General features: G+C 40.0%; 2 protein-coding genes across 3 annotated transcripts; both read right to left on the bottom strand.

Annotated features, from left to right (window-relative positions):
• Positions 1-368: 368 nt before the first annotated feature.
• On the bottom strand, positions 369-3,843 carry tex30 (testis expressed 30). The gene is made up of 5 exons (XM_084723926.1): positions 3,786-3,843; positions 2,310-2,546; positions 2,153-2,204; positions 1,728-1,942; positions 369-530 (listed from the first exon to the last, which is right to left on the bottom strand). Exons 1-5 carry the CDS (start codon positions 3,801-3,803, stop codon positions 369-371), a joined length of 684 nt encoding a protein of 227 aa, XP_084580052.1. The 5' UTR covers positions 3,804-3,843.
• A 3,636-nt stretch (positions 3,844-7,479) lies between these two features.
• On the bottom strand, positions 7,480-21,336 carry LOC146323325 (uncharacterized). Of its 2 annotated transcripts, XM_084725513.1 has the most exons (8): positions 21,202-21,336; positions 20,901-20,967; positions 17,137-17,242; positions 13,964-14,883; positions 13,708-13,870; positions 9,377-9,440; positions 8,955-9,079; positions 7,480-7,818 (listed from the first exon to the last, which is right to left on the bottom strand). In XM_084725513.1, exons 2-8 carry the CDS (start codon positions 20,943-20,945, stop codon positions 7,787-7,789), a joined length of 1,455 nt encoding a protein of 484 aa, XP_084581639.1. In that variant the 5' UTR covers positions 20,946-20,967; positions 21,202-21,336; the 3' UTR covers positions 7,480-7,786. The 2 variants fall into 2 exon arrangements, with proteins under 2 accessions (XP_084581639.1, XP_084581638.1); XM_084725512.1 differs by having other exon boundaries at positions 13,708-14,883.
• Positions 21,337-21,923: the final 587 nt, after the last annotated feature.

The raw sequence follows: 21,923 nt of genomic DNA, 5'->3' as shown, positions 1-21,923 counted from the left end.
ATTATTTTCTTAATTTATGTGGGGAAAAAAGCCTCAAATAACACTTGACTTTAAATGCAGAAGACCCAAAACGATAAAACTAACATGTTTTAATATTGAAGCTGTGAGGTAAGCTGTAAGCGTTACAGGTTTTAAGACTGACAAGTGCAAATCAATCCCAGCCTGGTTCTTAGAAAAAGACTATAAAATTGTGAAATGGACAATTGCATAGAGAATGTGTTGCACAGGATGAGTTTTGTTGTACTGATTTAGTTGTCAAGAATAAAACAAAGGAATAAACAAGTTTAACACACTGTGTAAAAATATATATCTTTTATTTAACTAGTCAAACAAAACAAAGAAAATAAAATCTGATGAGATAAATGAATCTATGTTTCCTGCTGGTTTAACCAGCTGATGACCTTTAAATTCACTTCATCCATCACAGAATCCTCCGATCTTCCCTTCACTGTCAGTCCATGGCTGCCTCCTGTCAGCCAGAAAACCTCGACTTCAGCTTTCATTTCTTTTACCGTCACGTCAAAAAGAACCTGAGCAAAGGCAGAAAATCAGAATAAGAAAAATCACTGTGACACATGACAGGATATCAAAACTAAAAATAAAGAAATCTAATATTAGAATTCACCAGAACAAACTGTATATAACAACTGAATAGATGAGAATGAGAGAAAAATAGAATAATAAAAAAAAAAGATGTGTAAAGGGAAGGTTCAGACAGTTCAGTTCAGGGAGTTCAGATTATTTGATGTAAGGTTGTATGAGGTACTTCCTCCAGTCTTCTGCAGCACTGTAGAGACAAAAATGAGTTAGCAATACTGAGGCAATCAGTTGGAGTCACAATTTCTTTGAGTTAATAAACTTAAAAGTTTTGTAGAAGGTTTACCAACTAATAATAATTTGTTGAGAAAATTTTTAATTTCATTTTCAAGCATCCAAATACAAAGACAAAATTGAAAATATGATTTTTTGGGTGGTTTCTAAAACTCACAAGATTGAGATTCAATTTTATCAAAAGAAGAAAAGTAAATCATATCTCAACAAAATTTATCTCAAGTTTATTTCAAAACTTTAAAAGTTTCAAAACTTTCTCAGAGTTCTGAGAGTTTGAGTCAGAACTTTTTTTTTTCTTACAGGACAGAACTGATAAAAATTTAAGAATAAAAAACATTTACTTCACGTTCTGAAACGATTAAACTTCAAAGTTTAATTTTTAATTTTTTGCTACTTTCTACACTTAATTAATGAGAGCATGTGGTTTTACAGTGAATATAAAATGACTGATTTCACCTCTGGAGTTTGGTTGGTTTGGAGAAAGTGATATCTGGCTTATATAACAGCAGTTTCCCGTCAGAAAAGGCTGTCTGATGGCAAAGTAAAGTGGTGAAAATATTCTAAATATAACGGACACTTGAACTGATATTGAATTTTTGTTGTTGTTGTTGTTGTTGTTGTTGTTGTTGTTGTTGTTGTTGTTGTTGCTGACTCTGTCTACAGCAGTAGATTGCTTAGCTGGTGCTCTTCTCTGCCTCTCAAACTGTGGGTGCTGACCTCCATTTACTGTCTGTAACACTCTGACTATCCATAAGTACCTCAAACAAGCCCACTTCAAATAATCTGAACTATCCCTTTAACACACTGACACGTATATTAACATGGAATGAAAATCCAGGAACTGTGTGTATGTACATGCAGTCAGGCCAGAATAAAGAGCTCTGAAACATCCTCACTCTGTCACACATGTCGTCCTCAGTGCCCGACACAAACAGCACAGGCATGTGTTCAGGCAGCCCCCTGAGGTCTTCGCTCCGCTGCCGATGGACGTGCGTCTGTGCCGGAGGGTGCAGGGGGAAAGACAGGCAGAGGACGCCCTGCACCGCGTCCTCCGATTCATGACTCAGCTGTCTGGCTAAAGCTGCAGCAGCACGGCAGCCCATCGACCTGCCTGTGGACGGGTCACACACAGTCTGAGACGAGACATAATGCTCAGTGAGCGCGAGATAAAATGTATTGATCCCCCACTGGGGAAATTTACATCTTATTGAAATAGATAACTGTACAGAGGTTGCGTTGCACAGGATTGGCGATTTTAATGATGAAATGGAATCTTTACTTTCGATAAAATTTCAATTAACTGTTCAGCCCCGCTGCTTACCTCCAACAAATATGTTCTTTATGGTAAACTTGTGTAGAGATTTCACGTACTCCTAAAGGGAAAAACAAGTGTGTACTGCGTCTTATTGATTCTGACTCTGTGCAGAAATACGACTGTATGGATAAAATAATTGTGTAAATGAAATTTAAAAGCTTACCCACACAGCACGGTAAGCCTTCACTCTGTAACCCAAGTTTAACCCTTTGCATGTGAAACGGAGACAAAGGAAGCCATCTGAGGCCAAGGCATGAGACAGAGAGACCAGATGTTTGAAGTTCATGTCTCCGCCGGCTCCATGTGTGAGAATAACAGCTGTACGAACATCTTTTACTGAGGCAGGGTGACACAAAGCAGCGTCCAGATACTTCGTTCCAAAAGGCACCTTCACTGTGTCCTGAAAGTCAGTGAGCGGTCAGTGAGCAACATCTACAGAGTCGCATCGCAGGAGGTGCAACAACAACAACTGTATATGTTCTTGTTGAATAATAATTAATATTTTCACAACTTTGATAATGAGGCATTGAATGTCGGTGTCCTGGAGGATAAATAGCTGAGATAAGGGTATAAAACAAAATCCATCTTTTTTAAGGGCTATACTCTACAGATAATCAATATAAAGGTGTGAGACAATGATTACTCCTTTTTTCACTCTCAAATGTGCATTATTGACACATTGGTTAGTGTATGCATATTTCTGCATTGTCACTAGTCATAATGTTTGTAACCTGCTCAGTTTCTATTGCTGACAGGATTTTGCCAGTGTAGGAAAACCACAGGGAAGACTGAAGGATAAAAACAGGAATAAGATGTTTTGTTTCTAAATGTTGTTTCCATTGGTTGAAATATATGTGAATAAGTACCGTTCAGTTTTTTTCACTTTTTGAAACTTTGTATGCAAAACATGAACAGCTAATTAACTGTGTGCTTTAAAATGCTTTGAAAGTTGTCACATGAACTATATATAAAAAAGGGGGGAAGAGTTAAAGTCATCTCAAATGGATGATGTATCTCAGGAGATGCAGTATGTAAACTGTTAAAGGTCATATTTAAAAAAAAAAAAAGTAAATTTTGTTATTTTAGCCTAGATACATTAGAAAATAGCAATGAATTAATTTTCAAAAATATTTCTATGTGCCTGCTCATTTAAGAATTAATGTTAAAGCTGTTAAAGGTGGAGCTAATATCAACTACTGTATATACTGCTGGGCATCTTAAATCACAATATAACATCATAGTTTCTTCACTCATTATATTTCGTAATAATCTGAACCTGCACAGTAACTAATGTCAAATTAATGTAAGACACAGAATTGTACTTAAGAGCAGCAAGTAACTTAGTAATAAATGTACTTCCACCTCTGCCTTTAACGGTGCAGCTCATTCTTTGTATTTTCACGCTTTGTTTTTGAAAATCAGTTTCGTTTTTATCAATAACGTGTTTAGCAACTAGCAGGTATCCTGAGCCGCTAACAGTGTGTTTCTATCAGGTGATGTTTGACTTCTTTACGGCTCCGAACTGCACACAAAAACTCGTCATGGAGATTTATATATTTAATCAACCTTAACTCTAACTTCAGCTCCAGTAATATCTGTTATAATGCTGTAAATTTCCAGCAACATGTTCGATATTTACCTCGTTAAACTTGTCCATAACCAGAAGCTTCTTCTCTGAAATCCCATCAAAGGAAGCTGACTGCCACCTACAGGTGAGGAGTGGTCACTGCAGCTTTAAATACAAGGAGCTTCAAACACATGTCTGACCAAGTGGCACACCGCAAATCAACTGCTAGAGGAAATTAGCTGGGGAAATTTATGACACTTGATTTATATTATTCATAAAAAAAAAAAAAAAAATGCGATTAAAACCACATGAACTTAAGGGAAGTAATTTTTTGTTGTGCTGAGAATTATGGGAAGGCAAAAATCAGGGACAAGTGATACATGGGTTTGGATGTGGGCTGAAATGTCAAAGAGGGAGCCTCCAAATAGTGTAAAATAGCGTATATTGAGTCCCTTTCTTCAGTCTAACCTCGGGTTTGACTCATGCTTGTTGGTTTTTCTATATCAGAGAGATCGATAAACTTTGTATAGCAGAACTTGTTGCTCCTCCAGTGATTCTTTCTCTGATGATGGTCTGAACTTGGCGGTGGCATTAAGCCCAGACCTTACTGGCCCATCCACTTTTTTGTCATGACAGAAAGAAGAATGAGGTGAGGGAGGTAGAGAGGAGGGTAGAAAGAGGGTGGCTAGAGGGTGGAGGGGTGCATAAGCAGCTTGGAAAACCTGTCTTCTTTTTCTTCCTCTTCTCCTCTTTTTCTTTCTTCTTCTTTTGGATCATTTTTCTTCTTCTTTTAAACCACCAGCTCTTGAGGAGCCTGAAACATTTCTCTTTCTCCTTCAGGTCCTCCAGTTGTTTCTTCTCTTCTTCCAGCTGTTTGACTGTCACCTCCTAGGTTTGTCCTTTCTCAGCCAGTTGTTTTTTCTCCTCCTCCAGCTGTTTGACTCTTGTCTCCCAGCTCATGACTTCCTTGTCCAGCTCCAGTCTGAACTTCTCGTGCACAGCGTTGCATTCTTGAAGCCAGGCTCTGTGGCTCTGGAGGAAGTCGGTCCTGGTCCTCGACAGCTGGTCTTTGACCTCCTTGAGCTCCTGACAGAGACGATCCTTCTCATCCTTCTCTTTCTCCATCGTCTCCTCATATTTTTGACATTTCTGAGAGCGCTGCAGTTCTTTCTTCTCTGCTTCCAGCTGTTAATATAGTTAATATAGGATCTGCATGTTAAGAAGTTTCTGTAAGTCGGACCCTGATACACAAAATATTAAGAGGCAATAACTTTTCATCATATTAATTGAGTACAGAGTTATATCCTGTACTTCTTAATGAAAAGGTATGGGTTTATTTAAAATATATTTATAAATTTGATTAGTGAAAATATGTTTTTAATACAGGTTTTTATCATATTAGATGAGTACAGATTTATATCTTGTTCTTTTCGCAGTCGTCCAGCAGATGGCGCTAACGGGACCGTGTCATCATGAAGTTTTATAACCGTGTATAATTATCGTCAGCTGTATAAGTCTGTTTTGTTCTGCGACCGGGCGGCAGAGGTTTAGCTCAGTGGTTACTTCCTGAACTTGCCACGTTCTTCTCACTCCAGCGGTCCGCGGGCCAGGGGTTCGAACCGCGGGCGCCGTCCGCTGCCCTTTCACTCACCACCTTTGTTTTTTGTTTTTTAAAATCATAATATAGGGAGTATTTGTCGAGGACAAGTTTTAAGGTGTTCAGACTGCGTATTACTTAATACATTTTCTGTATTATTTTATTAATTTATTTATTTACCTATTCATTTATTTAAGTTTAATTCACACCTAGTTTTATGCAGATTGTTGTTGTACATTTACTCTTGTTAATGTCTCTCCTATTTTTATATATTTATTCTTGTTTGTACTGTTCCTATTTTTAGGGTCCAAGCATCGTCGCTCGCTGCGGACCCCTCTTGTTTTTGTTGTGATTTTTCTTTATTTCTTAATTTCTTCGTCTTATTATTATTTTAAAAGCTTTTTTTTCTGCAGCCAGTTCGGACCTCAGTGTGACGTCACTTCCTCACCTTCAGCTTCATAAGTCTCTTCTGTCAAGTGTGTGAGCGGCGGAGGTTTAGCTCAGTGGTTACTTCCCAAACAATCGCTGTGTTTCTGTCCTCCAGCGGTCCGCGGGCCCGGAGTTCGAACCACGGGCGCTGTCCTCTGCTTTTTAAACTCGTCAGCTGTGTGAAGCTCCTCCGTCCTGTCGTCATGTTTCTGTGTGCGGAAGACTTTTCACTGACAGGTTCTCAAACACACATTATATATATATATATATATATATATATATATGTGTATATATATATATATATATATATATATATATATATATATATATATATATATATATATATATATATATATACTATAATATTATTCTAATACATGATATTTACTGTCTAAATTTACTACAAAGAAAGAGACAAACCTTGGTCTGAATAACTTGTCATTTGAAGCCTGTGTTCGCAAACTGATAATGTGCGTCATTACCGCTCAAAACCCGCTAGATGGCGCAATAATCACACCTGTAAATGTAAAACACGCTATAAATACTGACAATACTTCTTGATGTTTTGGTGCTTGGAGCATATTTGTTCAACGTTTTATTCTGTCATCTCATTAGATTATAATTATAATAACGTACAATAACAATATAATAACTAATATATACCCCACCTCGCTTATTCAGGAAAACTTTACTGGAAATTCATTGGAAAAAAAACAGGAGCAGTTTTTTACTTAATAAATTTAGTATTCCTGCCAAAGCCAAATGAGTTCATTTCAAAATTGTACTTAAAAATATATGCATTGAATTCTAAAATATCATTCATTTATTTTACTGAGAAAATTCTTTCATGAACAAAAGTTTTTAGGCTCATTTTATGATTTCATGACTTGATGCTTAATTTTTAAGAGTAAATTTTCAGCTGATTTAGAATATGTATGTCATTACATTTAGTTTTGTCTTCGTCCATGTTGGCACATTTTATTTTTGCACACTGATTTAAGTGAACTGTATAAAGCAAGTTTATTATAGTACAGAGAACACAGTTAAAACTTAACAGTTCCACTGTCAGGCACTGTTGGCTAAAAAGTTACCAAAACCATTACATTTTTTGGTAGCTAACTAAAAAGCTAACAAAATGGTACATGGAGTACTTTAGTTACGTCCTTTCAACTGGACCAGCCTCTAATTACAAAGTCTGCACACCCAGAAATCACCTGAGTAGATGAGAGAGAGATGCCCGTGCGTTTTTGCACCAGGACGTAGACACACAAGGGGAGTTACTTGAGCACTCTATTGTTTGTTGGGTAACGTTAGCTAGAATGCTACAAAAATTACATTGTTTCCTCCAACGTTTGCTAGAGAGTCAAAATATTACATTGTTTGCTGGTTAATGTTAGCTAGAAAGTTAGTAAAACATCGTATTGCTTTTTATCATAAGTCTTAACAAACAGTTATAACAGTAATATTAGGTAGTGCTTGCCAAACAGTTAAAACATAACATTGTCAGTTAGTCTACTGTACCTTCTGAGCAGTGTGATTTATTTACCTGGCCTCTCAACAATGCATATTTAAAGCTTTCTGTTCCTGCATACAGCTAGTTTAACTGTTTGTGAGGAATATATTTACTCTGGGGTTAAAATAAAATGCAGACTGCTCAGACACTCTGCTCAGAGTGAAATTCAACATCAAATAATGTTTATTTCTGATGCTGAGGTTCGTCAGAAAAGAGGCGTACACACGTCAAATATGAACTGGAATTTATTGTTTTTTTCTCTACATTCAGCTCAGCCATGGATCAAATTACACAAAGCTTATTTCACAGCTCTAAATTCACTTTGTCGGCCACACGTCCATCTACCGCTTTAGCTGACAGTCCCTTAAAATATGGCGCTACTGAAACAGGCTCTATTGTCACACAGCTAGAGGCAAAGGTTTGTTGTAACTCTGACACCAAGCAGACTGTTCACACTATGAGGAGCACAGATGTACAGGGGGGGAAAAAAAAACAAGGCGACAGTAGAAAAGTTCAGTTGCAAAGTGCTGATGTTCACTTCTGGGAAACTTCGTCAAACTTGGGCTCTAAAAAGAAAAAAACAAAAAAAAACAAAAAAACAAAATGAGATGAAAGTCATGCAATCATATCATGCAACTTCCTGCTCCTCATTGGCCCTCCTCGATGTGGACACCAGTTTGATGAAATGACAGGAACTCTTGATAACTGTGTCAAAGTCTGAGACTTTCTTTACACCTTGAATTAAAACGTATCTTATATCCAGATTGTATCTTGACAGGATTTAACTGGATTACATTTACACATGATATTAATGCATCTCCAGCATCCAGAGATCTGATCAGGATCAGTGTTCCCAAACCTTTAACAATACGCTCATTTGCATGTTTATGACACCACACATCATTTTCATAAAGCTCAGTGGTTACGTGGGTTGCAGTGAGAGAGATCAGCAACTCTATACAAGTTTAGACAGAACTCTTTAGTCAAAGAATTAAACTCAGTACAGTACAAAGTTTAAGGGCGATAAAAGTCGATAAAACTTGACGTTAGGGTTTTTTTCCCCCTACTCTCTTTTGTTCAAAACAAAGTCACCAAGATTCACCTTTACAACAGGTTTAAAGTCAAGTCTTTCCTCTCCACTGCTGATGCAGAGATTTTGATTCACGCCTTCGTTTCATCCAGATTTTCTTATCACAACACTTTGTTCTCTGGTCTGCCACATGTTTGTACAAAAAGTCTTGAAATGGTTCACATCTAGAATCTCAACTAGAACCCAAGCAGAGTACACCCGTCTTCTCTTCACTGACTTCCTGTTCGTGTCAGATCAGATGTCAAGGTGCTTCTGATAACTCCTGACATCTCATTAAACCTCACTGTCCCACTGACAAAAAAAATAAAACTGTAAAATTTATCTTTTGCCCTTCTTATGTTTTGAAAACTCAGAAAATGGCTGAACAAGATGTGACCATAGTGCTGAGTATCAGCCGGTGTTATTCTGCATCTTTTCTTGTTCGTTCTGGTTAGTTGGTTTATTGCAACATGAGATTTTGGTTCTAAAATAATTGAGAAAAACATTTTGAGAGCAATGTCCTAATAGCTTTGACTGTCAATTCTAGATCTCGCCGTGAGACACGTCCACCAACAGACAACCCAGAATCACACAGTGTGACTGACTGACTGATAGTTAATGAACTGAACTCACCTGTGAATTTGAACTCTGGGAAAGATGTGAGGTCTCCACCACCATAGAGTCTCTGAAGCTTTGCTATCTCCTCTGCCAAGGCCTTCTCATACTCTGAACCTGCATCGACCAGCCCACCAGTGGCCCTGCAGCAGCAGGACGACAGAGATCAGTGATCAGCAGAGTAGAAGCGATGTAACGATACCAAAACCTCAAGGTACGATAATTATGACAATATTAAAAAAACCAAAGAAAATGTCAACTTGAAAAAAATTGATACTTCCATGGTAAATTTTAGCTGCTGTCCAGCTGAACCTCAGCTCGTTTTGAACATGCAGCTACAGTTTAAACTTCTGCTACTTCCAGATTTTAATGGGTTTTAAGTCCAGCTGAGCCAACGACTAACATCATAACCTGCTCGATGGCGGTAAACTGAGGCTTACTGGCTTTTTGAAGAGTACTCCCGTATAGAGTCCAAGAAGATCTTCTGAATCGGGTCCAGCCCAGCTGAGAGTCACAGGAAGAATAAAAAAAGAAAAAAAAAATTAATTTCTATTCACAGAAAAGTTCTCACAAACCAGGACCATGCGTTTGGATATCACCTGTCCATTTAGCTAGAACAAATAAATAACCAATCCAGTCTTAACCATAACCCTCATGCACATAACAGCACCTGGGAGTGGTAAACAAGAGTAGGCAGCTACTGGGGTCAGACAGGAAAGAACGTCTGAAAGGTCAGGTCAGTTGACAGGTTAAAAGGTTGCCATGATAGGTCATGCTAGGCTACACATTAACAGGACTGCTGAAACAGTCTGGTCAAACCAGAACCTTTAAACAGTGAAGTCCAAAGAATTTTAAGTCTTCAACTTTGACTCCACATGCAGCAAACATAGGTGCAACCTCACCAAGTGCTTTTTACCATGAGAGAAAAAGGGGAGGAAAGTTTACATTTACACATTATCCATTAACAAAATACACTCAACAGTCGGATCAAACACGGATGGATTGGTTACATATCATTACTTTTACCATGCGACTCCCAAATAAGTGTGAGAAGTGTGAGGGAAGGAGGAGGAGGAGAGAAGTTTAAGGTAAATAAAAAGATGACAAGTGACAGCAGCAGCCTTAACGTTCTCCTTCACCAGTGGAACCAGAGTACCTTTAACATTATCTTTAGTGTTTAACCATCACCAGTAAAAAAAATCAAGCAGAACAGTTCCATAAAACCACGACACCACAACACTGGGGCAGTGCTGAGACTTATTTTTCATGTTGGAACATCTTAGGGAAGAAGACTGGGAATTAAACCGTGGATCTTAAAAACCAAACGAAAAAACATCTGCAAGTTTGACTAGAATAAAAAAAAAAGAAAAAAGTGAGTGAAAAGGTGGGAAGAACAGATTATAACAACTTATGCATGAAGGTGGAAAGAAATTCTAGACAACAAAATAAGTGAGTGCAGTTAGCAGGCAGACAGTGAGAAAAGGAAAAGAAGTTTGCAGAAATAAGTCATGCCAAAAATCTCAAAGCAAGATGCATATGATCCAAGACAAGACATGCATCAGAGTGTACAACTGATTCTAAAAGAGCTGGGATGCTGTAAAACATGAAAACACAATCTGATAATCCTTTGATACTCAATTGAATACAGTACAAAGACAATACTAAACTGTATATTTACAAAAAACAATGAGGTCCTTCCTAATTTGATGCCTGAAACATGTTTAAAACTGGGATTGTAAATACACCTGTTTTGATCTTTCCACAGATCAACAGGTTCTTTGGGAACAGGTGACAGTATCACGATTGGGTATGAAAGGGGCATTCTTGAAAGGCTTGTTCAAAGGTGAAGATGGGGAAAAGACACTGATCACAACATTACAACCACTGACCATGACGTCAATAACCGTGATCACCTACAAAAGGTGGGATATATCAGGCAGCATGTTAACAGTCGGTTCAAGCTGGAAGAATGGGCAGGATTTATTTCAAAGAGTTCATGATAATCCTTAGACCTAAACTCCTGTCATCTAGTCATCACAAGTTGACCCTTGTCAGAAAGTCTCCAAAACAGCAGGTCTTTTGAGGTGCCCCTTGTATGCAGTGGTTAGTACCAACTAAAATTGGCCCAAGGAAGGACAACAGGTGAATTGGTGACAGGGTCACAGGTGCCCAAGACTCACTGATGCATGTGGGGCGTGAAGGCTCGTCCATCTGGTCCGATCACACAGAAGTGCTGAAACAGTGCAGCTTGCTGTGTATGGGTCTGCAGAGCTGCAGACTGGTCAGAGGACCCATGCTGATCCCTGTCCACAGCAGAAAGCAACAGACATGTGAGCGTCAGAACTGGACCATGGAGCAATGAAAGAAGGTGACCAATCCATCTGTGGGATGCGTTGAAACACTGAGTCCGATCCATAAAGGCAACAGCTCACTTCAAGGATCTGCTGCAGACATCTTGGTGAAAGATGCCACAGGACACCTTCAGAGGTTTTGTGGAGTCCATGTGTCAACAGGTGGTGGCTCGACACAATGTTAGTCTGGAGGTTTTAATGCCGTGGATCATAGATGTAGTCAAGTTTAAGGACACTGTTTCTGAACGCACAACTGCAAGAAATTTAACCACCTTCTATCCATAGTGTCATTCAAAGATTTTTTTTAAAAAATGGAGAAACCTCTACAAGGTCAAAGACCATCAGAGATGACTGTATAAAGGATACTACATGGCCTCAGGAACACTTTGACAAACTGTTGTCAGTAAACAGTTTGTCGCAGCATCTATAAATGCAAGTTAAGACTCTACCATGCAAAGAGAAGGACATGAAGAGAAACACCACCTGAACTCATCTGAAAAGAAAGACAGAGACACAAAGTAAAAGCTGTACACATTTCAGATTATTTTCTGTAAAACCATGGATGTTGTGTCCTCTGAGCTAAAGAGGAAAGGATCATCACTATGGACCACTTGCTTTACTCAGAGATTTAAGCGGCAGAATGAGCGAGGTGGAGCAAGTGGGAAGCAAGACCAACTACTCGAGGCCAAAATCAAAGTGCTCAAGTTTCACAGTGAATGATCCTGCATCACCACTAACAATGGAGAAGCTTGTGCCTTAAAAGCATGACATGAACTCACAGCTCTACTGAATTGTTCCTTCAAACCTGTCTGGTTCTCAGCTGAATTGTTTCAGACGACTTCGGCAACACATGGTTCCACTATGGAGATGGGAGACTAGCCCCTCTGACCATAGTGACAGGATAATACAGCTAGAACATCATGTGTGTGGGCTCCCACCTGACAAATACTCGGTGGCAGAAGAGAATACGGTGTTCAAAGTGGAAGTGGAAGCTTTGGAATCCTGTGGAAACGCTCATGCTCAGTGCAGCCTGCAACCAAAACCACGACCAGAGGAACCTCCTCGATCGGTTACTGTAACAGTTAATTGATGGGATTTTTAAGTGGGCAAAAGCCAACATCTGGGTGTGTGCCCATCGCATGGGTAAGTGCCACTTCTGTGAAGTTCCTTTTGATGCTTCATGGTATGTACAGGTTTTAGGGCAAGCCATGCAGATGCCTTCTTTTTCAAAGACATCCCTGCTCATTTCAGCAAGACACATTGAATTATATAGCTTTCTGGGCTGTTGAGCAACTGAAGATGAATATCAAGTATGAATGGTAAAGAATCTCACTTTTGAAACTTCAACTTGTGTCCTCAGTTCCCAAACGCTTACTGAGCGTGACTGAACATCATGGTAAGCAGAAATACATTGATGATGATGGCCAAAGCAGAAAGAAAGAATCTGAATCAGCCGCTGAATCAAATCAGCAAAGCAAACTGCAGAGGCTGCTTGCTTTAGGATGGCTCTGCACTGTTGCTAGCTTTAGTTTTAGCCGTTTTGCCCTTGCTAGCTTCTTCAAAGCAGGCATGTTCAGAAGGGTGGTGATGTCTTAAATAATTTGATAAAGTTCACTGATCTGATGTCTTTGTGGTTGTTCCTCCATGGCTTATTTTTGCCTTTACAGGTATTACAAATTGCAAGTTTAGCAGTGACGAACTTCTATGCTGATGACATGCGTACATGTGGCTGTGACCATCGCCACTGAATATGACTGTGATGCTACCGTGCACATGAGGTGAACCATGGTGCGACACAAGCACAAAAATCTAACTGGCACAGAATGTGATAGATCTGACAGTGGCAGATCAAGCTGAGGAGTGGACGATTCTGTTCACAGGCCGATCGATGCAATGTGTTGCAAACCTCAAATTCACATAGTGTGTCCATTTACAAAAACAATAAAGTTTTAACATTCAATATCATGTTTTTGTACTGTATTCTACTGAGTATAAGGTTTTAAAAATCATTGCATTTTGTTTTTTTTAATGTTTAGACAGAGTCCAAACTGTTTTGGAATCAGTTGTAAGATGGCTGAAGCAGCACAAACACATTAGACAATGAGATGAACTATAACTACATGAAAGATGACCGAGCCACATGGAGTGGATATGGCATGAAGAAGGGAAGATATTGTTTGAGGGTTATGGGCTAAAATGCATCAATTAACACTTAGGGACTATTAGGAATCAGCTGTGCAAAACTAGAACAAAAAAACATGTGTTTGTGATGTCGGTATCTTTACAGTTTATCCTTAACACTCATCACAAACGACTACTGTGTGCTCATAAACATGGTGATGAAAATGACTGCTGGTAGACTGCAGGGTCCAAAGAGGAAAAAAGAAGGATTGTGGGGGAGGGGAGATTGTAGTGTGTACCCTCAGACGGTTCGACTGGTTCAGCCGGGGCTTCCACCAGCTCCTCTCCTGCAGCTTCAGCCACGACCGGAGCGGGGTCCACCAGCTCCTCGGCACTCTCCACGGGGGCAGAAACTTCAGCTGCGGCCTCAGCAGCCACTTCAGCAGGGGCAGCTTCAGCTTCTACAGGGGCCGCTTCAGCCACAGGCTCTGCGGCAGCTTCTACAGGGGCAGCTTCAGCCACTGGCTCTGGGGCAGCTTCTACAGGGGCAGCTTCAGCCACAGGCTCTGGGGCAGCTTCTACAGGGGCAGCTTCAGCCACAGGCTCTGGGGCAGCTTCTACAGGGGCAGCTTCAGCCACAGGCTCTGGGGCAGCTTCAGCCACAGGCTCTGGGGCAGCTTCTACAGGGGCAGCTTCAGCCACAGGCTCTGGGGCAGCTTCTACAGGGGCAGCTTCAGCCACAGGCTCTGGGGCAGCTTCTACAGGGGCAGCCTCTACAGGGGCAGCTTCCACAACTGGTGCAGCTTCTGCAGCAGGTGCTTCAGGAGCAGCTTCTACAGGAACTTCAGCAGCAGGTGCAGCCTCAGCTGCAGGTGCTGCCTCAGCAGCAGGGGCTTCAGCTGCAGCTTCAACAGGAGCTTCACTCACTGGAGCAGCAGCAGCTTCAGCTATAGTTGCTGCAGCTTCAGCAACAACTTCAGCCACAGGTATGGCTTCGGCAACCACTTCAGCGACAGCTTCAACCACTGGCGCAGCTTCAGCAACCACTTCAGCGACGACTGGTACAGCTTCGGCAACTGCTTCAGCAACAGCTTCAGCAGCAGCCTCAACAACAGGTGCAGCGTCGGCAACTGCTTCAGCAACAGCCTCAACAACAGGGGCAGCTTCAGCTGCAGGTGTGGCTTCAGCTGCTGGGGCAGCTTCAGAAGCGGCTTCGACAGCAGGAGGTGCTTCAACGATGGGTGTGGCTTCAGTTGCTGGAGCAGCTTCAGCAGCTGGAGTGGCTTCAACCACTGGGGTGGCAGCCTCTGCTGCAGGGGTGGATGCTACAGCCTCGGGTGCAGCAGCTGCAGCTTTAGTTGCAGCTTCTGCTGCTGCAGCAGCTGCTGCTGTAGAAACTTCTTTCTTGGGAAAGTCATATGTCTTGTGCTGCACAAGTTTCTCTATATCGAAGTATGTTTTAGCCTGGTTTTTGTCTAGGATGAAGGAGGGTAAGCAGACAAGATGCATTATTGTTTTTAAAGGCATACATTGTGTGTATGGTTGAATGTCCACTATAGACCCACATTTAACAAAATGTCCATATTTTATACAGAAAACCCAAAGATATCCTGGAAGGTTGTATCTAATACATGTACCAGTTTACAGGGAAATACAAAAAGAAAAACCATCACAAGCCTGTGAGTTAGCCAAAGGGATTTTTAGAAAAAACTCCTTAAAAGTATTAATAGAAAAGAGAAAAAAATAACCTTTACCATAGTGGTTTTATATTGAAATAAAAGGTAGTAAATTTGTGATCAAAGGACCTAAACTGCAGCTGAGGCAGTTAGTGAAATAACCCTCAAAACCTGTGGAAGGAAAATCCAAAGTGAATATGATAAACTGTGGTGCAAATATCACTGAATAATATAAGATATTTAATACCAGTGTCATCCACCTCATAGCTTAACCAATTTCACACTGAACTTTTTAATGAGTCAAACAGGAATGTGACACATATGCCAAACGCAGCTGGTTCTAGTAGCAACTGGTTAGATCTGCTTTTTATTTACACAACTGCTGTGTTAGCCTGCAGCCATGACCAAACAGCTGCTGCCTGTTATGTGTTTTTGCCATGACATGGGGCATGTGGGCTGGAATCTCTCTCTCCTGACCTTTCCTGTACTTCCTGTCACATTTTCTCCAGCAGGGCACACAAGCTAACACACAGCTTTATGCATGGTCACATGGTTTCTGCGTAATATTCACAGCTCCAACTTATTTGGAAACACCCATTCATGTCAAGTCCAGATTAAAACGCATTTCCAGAGTATTTCATGATGTATTTACAGGTGAAACAGGACAGGCAGGCCCAACACAACTCTGGGAGGAATTTAATTCAAACATTTACAAGTTGGCACGTCATAACAAACATGGAGAAGCATGTTATGTTACGTTTCCTACTAATGACTCTTAGCACTGAAGACTGACTGGTGGGTGGATGTCATGATATTACTGGTTGAAACTGGTTGGTCAGATCAAAATCCAATCATGTTTTCCTCCTTTAAACCAAAAATAAGAATACAAAGAAACGGACTTGTTTTGTGATATATTGTTAAACAGGTGCACAATGTGACCAGAGGGGTGTTCCATAATCAGGGATAAAGGAAAAGCCTGGCTTATTCTGACAAGTCTGGATAATTTAAGCGAGAGATCCATTCCATGACTGTGGTTTATAGGAATCTCTGCTCAGTAACCATGGCAACTGATACCACTGAACTATCCTAGATTGATTGAATTGATTCCATCAAATGTCTGTTTGTGCTCACATCACTTCTGGCTGTGCAGAAACACAAGTTCAGACCTTTTTGGTATGTGAACAAGCATGAATTTACATGGTGGACACTCTACCAGGAGTGCTGTCAGGACAGGACAACGCCTGCCAGGATCATATTATCTTGGCATTTACCTTGTGCAGGTTATTTTATTAGGGCTCTCCTTTGTTTTGTTAATTTCAGCAGTATTGACCTTTTCATAATCACCCCTTTATATTCTTCATACAGTTTTATCTGCAGGGTTTGTTTTACTGCTGAGAAGAAGATCTAATTTTCTCTTCTTTTTGTGACTTCTTATTCTGTTTTTGACAGAATAATCAGCTGTTCTGTTCTCTGTGCCCACTCACAGTTTATTTTAGCCTGGCTTGAGTTAGCGTTGGCTACACCAGGATAAACTCAGTGCAACGACTTCAGTGGAAGTTGAAGTTAATTCAGGTCAGACTTTTTCCTGCAAGTGCAGACTTGGTTATCAGTCTTGATGGAACACCCCAATCTAAAGGAAGTAAAAGTAATTCTTCATTTAATTGCATCTTAAATTACGTCAGGAAGGTAGAAAGATGCATCAGATCTGAAGCGATGTGAAAAAACTTCAGATCAGTTCAGACTTGAGTCTGCTCATGTCTATCACATCGTGTCCTTGTTCTAGTGAGAACTTTCAGACAGACTGCACAATAGAGTGGTTCTTCTAAACAAACACAAAACCAGGTTAAAAAAAAAGTAATGCGACATTTGCAATTAACAGTAATGTGCTCCAAGTCTGTAGGGTTTATCAGGAGGACTTCGATACTCTTTTCACATCCACTGAAGCCTGACATGTTTCTTCTCTGACCAGATCAGTGATATTTGCACCACAGTTCGAGCAGAGCGACCTTCAGATGAGAGCTGATAAAGGCTCAGTGACCCTCTGATGCCTACCTGAGTTGTTCTTCTTTGATGACTTCTTGGACCCGCCAGACTTTGAGCTGAGGGCTGCAGCTGCAGGGGCTCGTCTCAGAGTACACCAGCTCTCAGCCTGCAAACACTGAACACACACACACACACACACACACACACACACACACACACACACACACACACACACACACAGAGAGACACACGCGCGCACACACACACACACACAGAGACACCCAGAGACACCACATTATAGGCAGCAGCAGCAGCTGAGTTTTGTCAAAATGCCCAATTTAAGTCTGCAGGACTGATAAGGCAGCTGATCAACACAAACTGAAACACAGTGATAATTACTGGGTCAAATGCTGGTTTTCTGGCTTTTAACATTGATTTATTTCTCTCTGTCAGGGACAGTGCATATTAAATTAACATGTAACATGTAAATATGCCAAAATTAGTGAAAACTAGTTTTTCCAAATCCCTGGCCAGATGTTAAGTTGGCAACGCAAAATCAATTAAAAATCAAGAAACAAATAATCATGATGTAAAAACATGTTAATTACAATAAGATAAGAACACACCTGCAAATGCTGATGAAAGCTGTGTGTTCACTCAGAAAATTAAGATAAAAAAAAAAAATAGCTATATTTGAATTTCATTCTGGGTGTTATTTTACTCGTCTGCCTGTTCAACACATTTTTTTTAAAATTCATATTTCAATTTGCCATCTGACACCTTATTGTTAATAACTTGTAACTTTGTAACTGTTTTAAAAAGATTTATAAACAGCTGTTAAACAATTATTATGATTATAGTTAACAATTAAGACCATTAGTCAATCGAAAAAATGACTATCGATTGACTATCAATATTGTTGGTAATTATTGTACTGTCAAGCAAAAAAGGCAGAAAATGCTGTTTTCAGCCTCAAACGTAAATTTAACATCATATGAACTGAATATCTGAGTATTGGACTGACAAAACAGGACACTTAAAGACATCTTGGATTTTAAGAAACATTTTAAGACATTTTGTATTTTTTTTTTAGACATTTTTTTGTATTCTGATAAACCAAATGATTAATTGATTAGACCTAATACAGAAAATAATCAGATTAATTCATAGTATCAATAATCTGTTACATCAACCTAAATAAAAAAAATGCAAGAGGAATCATAAAACAGATTAGGATTTGTTACTAACTGCTGCAGTTTATCAGATAATCTAATTATCTTTCTTGTGCCAAAATTCAAATCAACAGTTTTGACACTCAGGCTGCACAACAGGGTAAAAAAATATTCAAAGTGTTGATTGTGGTTTTTATTGGGGTCTGAACTCAACAAACATGTTTTCTTTCATTTGGAGAAAAAGATTTTTAGACCAGGTCACCTACACAGCACAACAGTACTTCATTATAAGGTTGTTTTCTAACAAATTTTCCTATTAATAAAATTTTTCTGAAAAAAAGCAACTTGGTCCTTTATATTGCACTTGTATTGTGATTAACTGCACAGCCCGATTTGACACAATTTTAAATCCAAATACTGTGAGACACAACAGTACTGCCTTCATAAGATCTTAGTCAAAGATTTGAACTTTTACTGATTATTGGAAGGATTTGAATCATCTGTAGAAATCTGCCCTCAAACTGAAAGACATGACCTTAAAGCTCAGTTAGAGCTGCAGGTATCATTAAAGTTCAGATTTGATGACGACCTCTAGTGGCTTTAAAGCGAGTCCTACAGGACACAGCAGCAGCTGAGTTTAGACTGAACCACAGGAGCCTTTACACCTGCAGACACAGCCGTGGGTTTACATTGAATCATGGGCACAGGCCATGTGATTCTGTTCCAGACAACACAACCCATGTTAATCTGCTGCTAAGCTAAAGACACTCAAACACTTCCAAGATCTTTGTGTCTCTCTGGCAGTCGACCTGGGTGATTCAGAGTGCACGCTGACAAACAGGCTGCACTCACGTGTCTGAAACTTTGAATAAACGCTGATACAGATCCACAGCAGAATTATATTTTAAATGTTTTGGTCAAAACTTTTTTTTTTTTTTTTTGAATGACACATCGTAATTGAGGACGTCAAAACCTGCCATTTCTTTGGTTCCAGTGGGAATCAACATTTTAGGGTCTAAACCAGTTTACTTTTGGTGGAAAGGCTCCTAACACTTCAAAATTGGGGGCCAAGGACAGTAAAGGGGCTGGTTCTATGATGGTGGAAAAAAAAGCCTGCTACCGATTTGTGGAATACCATCTTGAAGCTGTGAGCTTGGCATTATGGGGGTCACCATCTTGGTCTTTTTGCAACCAGAGCACACTCCGTATCAACGAGAGGGAGGAGCTCTTCTGTTCAGCAGGAAATACCTGCAGCCTGCCTCAACACAAAGCGTCTCATATTACAGCTAAAAGCCTAAAATATGTTTCTGGAAACATTTTAGGAGAAATAAGCAATGCAGTAACAGCATATTGATCCATATTTGATTAGAACTAATTAGTTTTACAGTTTGACCTCGCTGAGATAGACAAACTCGCTAATGAACTCATTTTTCCATGGTTACGCTTTGAGAGCCAAGATTTTTGGTGCCATCTAGTGAATCAGGCTTCATTTTCACCAGTTTTGAGCAGAACCACTGTAGTCAGGGATGTCATCATCAGAGGGCGCTGCACAACGCACAAAAACCCTGTAGAATATGACACGCCCACTTTGGTTCCCAAGGAAAACCTGCCATTGTTGGTTCAAGCTACGAATTAACTTGTTTAAGTGGTGAACCAGTTTATCTTTGGCGGAAATACTCAGAATCTGTTCAGAATTAGGTGTTTAAACCAGAACAAGGCTGGTTCCGTGTTCATGGAAAAGGCCTGAGTGAATGAGTTGTTAGACAGTAGCCAGATCATAAAGCATATCCTGCTTTATGGTCTCTTTTACGCTTAACGAGACCATAATTTACTGAATGAACATCATGCTGTACTGAAGAAGACTTCATACTAGAGATTGAAACTAATAAGAGGTCATACATTAAATGAGAAAGTAATTTTCTCATAAACTTTTATTCAATCTGACTTCTTTGTGCAGCTGGTGGAGTCTCCCCCTGCTGGTCATTAGAAAGAATGCAGATTTAAGGCACTTCTGCAGTAGCTTCACTTTTTAGATGTGAAAGCTCTGTGCATGATTAAATAAACCAGGCTGCATTTTGGTCTTAGATGACACGTCTAGTGTCAGTGGGTGTTGTTTATTGAACATTCAAATCCAGTCTTCCTACAAGAAAACACGCCCAATATAATTTTAATGCATGAACAATTTCTAGTGTAATCGCTGACTCCATACTGGTGAAGCCTCAGTAACTTTGCACAAACACGCTCATAAAACCGAGCTTCACATGAAAATCAAGAACAACTGCCACAGTGTGCTCACAGTCAGACTGAGCTGCAGGAGGCCTGTTTGTCCGGTTAAAGCCTGCTGCACTGAGGCATGCAGCGAAGTGACTGACCGTCTGAAATAACTGACACAAGCCTGTGCTTCAACTTCATTAAATTATGCTCCAACTGAATAAAAAAAAACATTTAATTAAAGTGCTTCGGATGGAGGAGAGTTAATTGCTTCACAGATTGAATAGCATTCCTCAGTGCAGCCATGAGGTTTAATAAAAGTGAGGATGAGGCAGACAGACAGCTGATAACACAGTCCAAACCATCACAAATTACTCACCAAGCGTTTAACAATAATGGCACGATGATAAAGTGATGCATTTATGTTGTTAGCACTTGAAATTTTATTACCTTGACACAGCCCAGTCGTCCTATCCTCAGCAGGGAAGCCGCCATCTTTCTGTACAGGCTGCCTGAGCTGTGCATCAATAATAAACACACGACGATGAATCACAACAAGAACAAGAGCGACGACGACGTCTAAATATCTTTAAACTGCACTTAAGCTAAATATAAGATGGTAATATCGTGCAAGAGAACAGAATTTAAGAAAAGGCAAACAGCTGCGACAAACCCTCCAAACAGTGAGCCAAACAACAGCCTGTTGTACAGTTAACTGTTATGAAATGAATGAATTAAAAACGCTTGTTACCTTCTTGATAAATAAGGCTATACTATTCTTCTCCTCCTCAGTGCTCAGCTCACAGCAGCATGGTCCTGACTCTGTCCGAGATCTTCACCTTTTATGTAACACATGAATGTGACAGTGACCGCCCCCTTCCCTCACAGAAACACCGCATGTGTTGTCACTTTTTTATTTAATTTCATGTGTTTTTACACTCTTATATGTGGTTATTATGCGGCCATGTTGAGCATAGATGAATTGTTTAATCCACTGCGAGCTCTAAATATCTGCAGGGTCTGCTCACTCGATGATATACGCGACATTTCGTACTAAATTTGACAGATGTTAGTGGTTTTAGCATCAGTAATGACAGCTTATTTACTTTACTGACTGTTCTCTCGTTATTTTGTTATTTATAACGTTAAACTTGTGTGTTTTCTCGAGGAAAGACCCTTCTTTCCACCAGCCGGGGCCACTTTAGCAGCTCTGTTGTGTACATTCTGTACTTTCTCGAGGGGGGCGTGTGTTGTGTGGTCCCTGACGTCATCTCTGCGCGACAAAACGCTGGGGACCACAAACCAAGCAAAAACTCTCGCGAGAGTGATCGTTTTAACCTATACGATGCTCTTTCCGTAATCCTAATTAAATGTTTTTTTGTCCCTGAACCTAAGTAAATATAAATCACACTGCAGAAACGCTATAAAACATAACTGATATGTACAAAGGTGAACAATTAAGAAAGAACTCGT

The sequence above is a fragment of the Lutjanus erythropterus genome, chromosome 8 (genome assembly GCF_056507025.1).
Source record: "Lutjanus erythropterus isolate fLutEry1 chromosome 8, fLutEry1.hap2, whole genome shotgun sequence".
Lineage (NCBI taxonomy): Eukaryota > Metazoa > Chordata > Actinopteri > Lutjaniformes > Lutjanidae > Lutjanus > Lutjanus erythropterus.
Note: the sequence above shows the minus strand (reverse complement) of the source record. Positions and strands in the feature narration are given on the sequence as shown.